The sequence below is a fragment of the Saccostrea cucullata genome, unplaced genomic scaffold, assembly GCF_032062105.1.
Source record: "Saccostrea cucullata isolate Sc308-1 unplaced genomic scaffold, CSIRO_AGI_Scuc_v1 ctg8495, whole genome shotgun sequence".
NCBI lineage: Eukaryota > Metazoa > Mollusca > Bivalvia > Ostreida > Ostreidae > Saccostrea > Saccostrea cuccullata.
The window spans coordinates 2,597-9,275 of NW_026934608.1; the positions used below are offsets into that span (position 1 = coordinate 2,597).

Sequence of the window (6,679 nt, forward strand, 5' to 3'; positions counted from 1 at the left end):
ATTGAGTTTTCTTCCTGTATATTTTCCTCAAGTACTTACATATTAAATTTTTAAATTGATATTAATAAAACTAAGTTATTTCATCCATTTAGAACATTTTTTATTCAATATATTATACTTTATAAAATTTCCTCTAGGATTTCTGAAACCTGAGTAAACGTCATCCTTAAATTCAGATATTTAATTCTCTTTGAACAGCTGTGCTTTTTAAAAACAAGAACAATAATACTACATTGGGATAAAGGAAAAGTAATGTATGACAAAAGGATGCTTGAACCAAAGATGTAACACATGTACTTGAAATTCGATGACAAGAATTATTTCAAAATGCACAGTTATCCTATAGAACTTTTTTTTTTCTTTTCATAGGATAAGCAAACACAAATGACATACAAGCTAAAATTCCGCTGACTATCTTTAATGCCAAAATATATACAGCCATTCTGTTTGTGTATTCAGAAATATTGCTTCATATCTCAGGGGCTTTTGTGCAGACAGCGATGCACTAATTCATGATTGCCGAAAAATGAAAACGAATTTGATTTATTTTTTTATTAACATGCCTCGATCAGTCAATTTATTAAACCTTGAATACCAAATTCAGTTAAGTGTTCATTCATTTCAACGGGCAAAAGCATCTATAAATAATTTAATTTCACTTATATCAAGCAATTTCATTGGCTGAATCAATCAGAGGAACATATAATATTTTGGATAACATAACTATCGGATAACATAAGTTGAAATTAGCTGCATTCCTTAAATGAATCCATTACCTTTATGATATATTTCCTGTACATCTGGATTAAACAGTTTGATAGAAACAGGTTATCCCTACCACGATCTGTCTGGGATGTCATTCTCCACCCACGACAGGGATAATGAGAAATCTGCTTTATAACTGTGCAGATCTCAGTAACCGTAGAGGAGGCTGGTGGTTTAATGCCTGTCATCGCGCCTTCCTTAACGGTGTGTGGTCCATATATTGGCACTGGCCATGGGATCCCACAGTAACGAGTGGGACATCAGTGAAGGGGACCACCATGATGGTCAGACGTCATTAGGTAAACCTCATTAAATTTAAATAAACAGATTGTTTTTCCTTTTGTATTTCCGTAACCTAATGGTTATCATAGGGTTTTTGTTTTCTTCTTTAAAATATGCTTTTATTTCTGTGAACCATTATTTGATTATAATTTTCACCCCTAATTTTTAACAGATGACCGACCACCCATCAATCAGAAAAATCATTTATGATGAGGAAGATGGTTTTGAATTTATCTTCATCACGAGGTCCTTTTTAAAAATAATGTTTGACATGAAGTGAGAACACTTGCAACCAAAAAATGGTTTCAATAAAGGCGGTGTACTATTTTTAAAACCAATAAATTATTGGATTTTTTACTATCAAATGTAACTAGTAAAAGATGTATATTACATGTGTTTTATTTCGTCTTATTTTCAAACACTGATGAATGATGATGTCTGGACGGATAATTAGGATGTAAACTGCTTTATTGTTATACCTATTACAATGGAACTTGTTTAATCCGACAATTGTCCAATACGCTTTACTGTGATATCGACCATTATTTCATGTCTTATTTCTACTTATGTCCACAATCTTTAAACGTTGCAATTCTACATGTTATTCATTCTGACACATACAATTGTAATCTGCTCCCCGTACATGCCGGGTAAGACAGGTTTCATTATATTAAAGATTTTAAGATATATAAAACAAATAATTATGTATATTTGATTCCATGTTTTGCAACACAATACATGTAAGATTAAGCTTCTATTAAGAAAACCCTTCATCTTTTTCCATGCATGCAGTATTTTTTGTTATTGTAGGTTTTCATGGTTGGTAAAATGTCCTGTTGTAAATTTTGCATTAACTGCCACCCGGTAAATAAAAAAAAAAAGAAAATACGGTTTAATTGGACATTATTGTTCCCAATATCTTGATAGTTCTTAAAAAGTTATGAAATTGGCTTTAACAATAGTTGAGTAGGTGAATATGATAAATCATTAAAGTATATGGCATGGAGGATGAACATTCTGAAATTATGACGTCATTAATTTGGAACATTTCTAAGTATAATGCAGAAAAACCTCAGAATGACTTACCGATATTTTTGTGCTTATTTTACTTCAGAAAATAGTGTCTGCCATCGTCTCTTGCTTCAAAATTTGGATATATTATGTAATCTGCTTTGAAAAATCTTAAATTTCTTATATTACTTTCATATTTTTGAAAAGAACAGGAATAAATTTGTATTGAAACTGTACCTTGTTACTTACAACATGAAAAAAACCATAAAAATTTCAGATATTTTGGACTGAAAACTGTCTAGCACTATAACAGTGTTTCTCTTTTACCTTTTGTAATTCGTATTAAGCGATTCATTTTAATGCATCCTTATTTTTTTAAAAATATGCAAACAACTTCAATCTTCTTATTTGAATCTTACGGTTTCTACATAAATATCACAAATTCATCTGAAAAGCTCTCGAGTAATTGAAGTTGGAGCAAAAAATTTTTGTATAGAACCTTGAATCCACATTTTTACCGTTTTGTCAATATTAGAGAAACGTTTTTAAGCCTCAAGACCATAAATGCAGAATCGACTTAAGTCAACACTTTCATATATTGAATATCTTTAGATCTAATTATGTATTTTGCAAATGTGTATAATTGTTACATTATCAAAAATATTTAAAGAATAGTAGTGATTTGAAATTTTGACTGAAGTCTATTCTCATTTTGTGGTCTTGAGGCCCGGTGCTGTCTTGTGAGGTAATTTAACGGAAGCTTTATGAATCATTATTAAGAATATATCTTAATACAGGACTTGACGTAATCCATCAATTAACAAAAGAAGGTACCTCATCCCTGTATGTCACCATAACTCTACAGAATGGTACAACGCTGTATGAAATGTATGATAGATTCTCTGTATCCGTTGAAACAGGAAAATATCAACTCCTTCTTACAGGACCTGCCACGGGGACCTTAGGTAAGTGTTTCCACGTTACGGTCTTAATATTGGGTTTAATACCGTATTTTATTATAAAAATACATTTTTACATTGAAAGATTATTAAGTTGTTGAAAAAATATATGTTTTTTCTGACATCTTGTAAATCTTATTTATTCCACGCTTCAATTCACTTATTCCGCAAATATTGAATTTGTTAATGTCAGATAGCTAAAATTTCAAGAAAGTTAATTATATTCCACAAACTAAGCCAGTAATTACATTTTCTCAAACACTGTTATTCAGCTTGGGTTTCCTGATAATTTTTTATACTTACATTCAATGTAATTTTCTGTATGAAATTCATTAGAAATCGACGACTTTCAAATTTCTATAAAACACGCGCGTTAGAATATACAGTAGGAACTATTTGCATTTCAATACTTTATGAACACCAAATGTACATTGTTTTACACAATTTCATTTAAAAAAAAATTCATCCTATTGAATTTACATAAAAAACAACAAATGTGCATTTAAATTTAATTTTTCACTTTTCTTCATGGCATTATTTGTTTGCATTATTTAACTTTTCGACGTCACAAACGTCACAAACGGCTCTTACGTCTACAAAGCACACCAGTTTTGAAGGGTGCTAAATTCACATGAAAGATAACAGAAGCAAACAATTATGAAGAGGAAAATTTAAAGAATGTAAATTTAAGTTTTGAATTCATATTTTGAGATGTCTTTGGTCATATAACACACCTGGTCCTGTCGACAAATTATCATACCGCGCTAACGCGCAGTATTCAATTCGTCGGCACGGCCAAGTGTATTATAGGACCGAAGACATCCCAAAATATCTATTCAATGCTTAAATAATTCAATTTTAACTTCTACAGGACAGGAAGTTTACAGAGCGTAAATGATTTATTATGTCGACATCTTCAGAAAGCTTCATGCTCAAACAAAATTATTTTACAGGAAACATTCAAATTAAAAAAAATAACAAATTCAGAACACTTCAGTGTGTTTCAAATTTGCTATAACTTTTTCTCTATTAAATGAAATTTATTCTAATTTAAATATTTCACTTTTTTCGCTTTTACAATTTAGAAAGTTTACAGAGCGTCATTAATCTAAAATGTAAAAAAAAAAAAAAAAAAAAAAAAAAAAACGGAATTTTGATGACAGAAAAAAATATTTGATCGAATATATATTAAAATAAAAAAAGTTAAAATGGAATATTTTAAACATCTCAACACATTTCACATTTACAAAACGTATATTTTATTCAAAACATTTACAGGTACACCATATCTTATATCGTCAAAATTTTTAATTATTTACTTCGTATTGTATTTTATTTAACCATTGAATTCATATTTTGGGATGTCCTTGGTCCTATAAAACACCTGGCTGTGCTGACAAATTGAATACTGCGCATTGGACATCCAAAATATAAATTCAATGCTTATTTTTACATTCTCCAATTTTTTCTTTATCATAATTGTTTATTAACTTCATGTTTAATGTGAACTTAGCGCCCTTCGGTATTGGCGTGTTTGACAAACGTAATAGCCGTTCATGACGTTTGTGACGTTGGAAATTTAAATAACGCAAATAAACATTGCGAGGAAATAAAATGACAAATTAATTTTCAATGCACTTTCGCCGTATTTAATGTTAATTTTACAAATGTAGTATTTCTAAATGAAATTGAGTCAAAACAATTTGCATCTTGGTATTCCTAAATACTGAAGAAACATGTAGTTCCTTTTGTGTTTTCTAACGCGACAAGGTTTCGCGTGTTTTGTGTGTTATAAAAAGTTGAACGTCGTGGATTTCTAATGGCTGTGATAAAGAAAATTACACTGAATGTAAATATACATTTTTAAAGGCATGATCTCTGACATATATGAATATTTTATTTTTCATTTTATTCATGTTTTCTGATATTTCCAGTGACCGGTTAAGGTACGGGTACCCCCCCCCCAAAAAAAAAAAAATGTTTTGAAGCTGTTACATGTCTGTGGTTCATTGTTACACTAGAGAGTTTGCTATATGAATTGCGCAGTGTTTTTTTGGCTTGTATCTTTTTATCTCTCTTTACAAGAAACAACATGTTAAACTTTGTATCTCAGACGTACATGTACTTCAGTGTTAAGTGTAAATCAATAATTATATTGTTATATATTTTCTCTTATTCTGCAGGTGCCAGTATGATAGACACCAGAGATTCTAGGTCTGAACTATATAAATATCATCGATCTTTCCCGCATCTAAAGCCGTCTAACTTAGAAGTACCTCAGTATTATAATTTAAGGAATGAAGCTAATTTTAACTTATGTTATACATTATAATATAACTTGGAGCAGTTTACGCTTTATAAACCGCGAAGCGGTCTATAAAAAACGCGTAAACTGCCCCATGTTTTTTTTATATCGTATAACATATGTTGAAATTAGCTTTATTCTTTATAATTTCATTTCAGTGTAGACAATGAGACAATTTTTCCTCTAGAATAAGGCTACAAATTGAGCATTATTTAAAAAGTAATGTTAAGCGGAGTAATACGTTTTTGACGTTACTCATTGTGACTTAGGCAAGTTATGTTATTCATAATATTATATGTTCCTCTGAATGATTCAGCAAATGAAATTGCTTGATACAAGTGAAATTAAATCATCGACAATCAAATAGAATATATATACATCAATAATCCCCGTGATTCCTTTTGTTTACTTTTACACTAACGCTATTTTAGACACTGGACATTCTTACAGAGATCTGTCTCAACCCCAGACAGAGATAATGACAGATTGACTGGAGATGACTGTTGTGTCTATTTATATTGTTATTCTATTGTATTTCAGGAGACAGCATGAGAAGATAATGACAGATTGACTGGCGATGACTGTTGTGTCTATTTATATTGTTATAATATTGTTTTTCAGGAGACAGCATGAGAAGATAATGACAGATGACTGGCGATGACTGTTGTGTCTATTTATATTGTTATAATATTGTGTTTCAGGAGACAGCATGAGAAGATAATGACAGATGACTGGCGATGACTGTTGTGTCTATTTATATTGTTATAATATTGTATTTCAGGAGACAGCATGAGAAGATAATGACAGATGACTGGCGATGACTGTTGTGTCTATTTATATTGTTATAATATTGTATTTCAGGAGACAGCATGAGAAACCGCCATGATCTGTCTGGGATGTACTTCTCAACCCCAGACAGGGATAATGACAAAAATAATGATCACTGTGCTGCTACCCATGACCGTAGAGGAGGCTGGTGGTTTAACGCTTGTCACTACGTCTTCCTTAACGGTCCCTGGAACCCGGAAAACGGCCGCTGGTCCGCTCCTTGGTCTCCCACAGTACGGAGTGGAACATCAGTAACGGGCACCAAGATGATGATAAAACGTCACTAGGTAAACTACATCATATCTTAATAACAATATTCCTTTTTGTTTTTGTATTACTGTGAAAATTTCAGTTATAAAAGTTTTTTTTTAATTAAAAAAATATGCTATTATAACTGTGATGCATTAATTCAGTTCTTATTTTTTTTTAATTCTTATTTTAAACAGGTGAAAGACCATCAATGAATTAGGATTCCCTTCATGATCCAAAAGAGCGTACCTTAAATTATTGTTTTTCGCAGTTATTTTAA

General features: G+C 30.9%; 1 protein-coding gene across 1 annotated transcript; it reads left to right on the top strand.

Annotated features, from left to right (window-relative positions):
* Positions 1–997: 997 nt before the first annotated feature.
* LOC134241048 (ficolin-1-like) lies at positions 998–6,437 on the top strand. Its single transcript, XM_062723143.1, has 3 exons — positions 998–1,064; positions 2,856–3,023; positions 6,184–6,437. Exons 1-3 carry the CDS (start codon positions 998–1,000, stop codon positions 6,435–6,437), a joined length of 489 nt encoding a protein of 162 aa, XP_062579127.1.
* The last annotated feature ends 242 nt before the right edge of the window (positions 6,438–6,679 follow it).

Bases quoted from the DNA above. Each gene is read 5' to 3' on its own strand.
- LOC134241048 (XM_062723143.1), top strand. From the start codon at position 998: ATGGGATCCCACAGTAACGAGTGGGACATCAGTGAAGGGGACCACCAT. The intron at 1,065-2,855 runs GTAAACCTCATT...ATCTTAATACAG, and splicing joins TGATGGTCAGACGTCATTAG to GACTTGACGTAATCCATCAA. The intron at 3,024-6,183 runs GTAAGTGTTTCC...ATTGTATTTCAG, and splicing joins ACCTGCCACGGGGACCTTAG to GAGACAGCATGAGAAACCGC.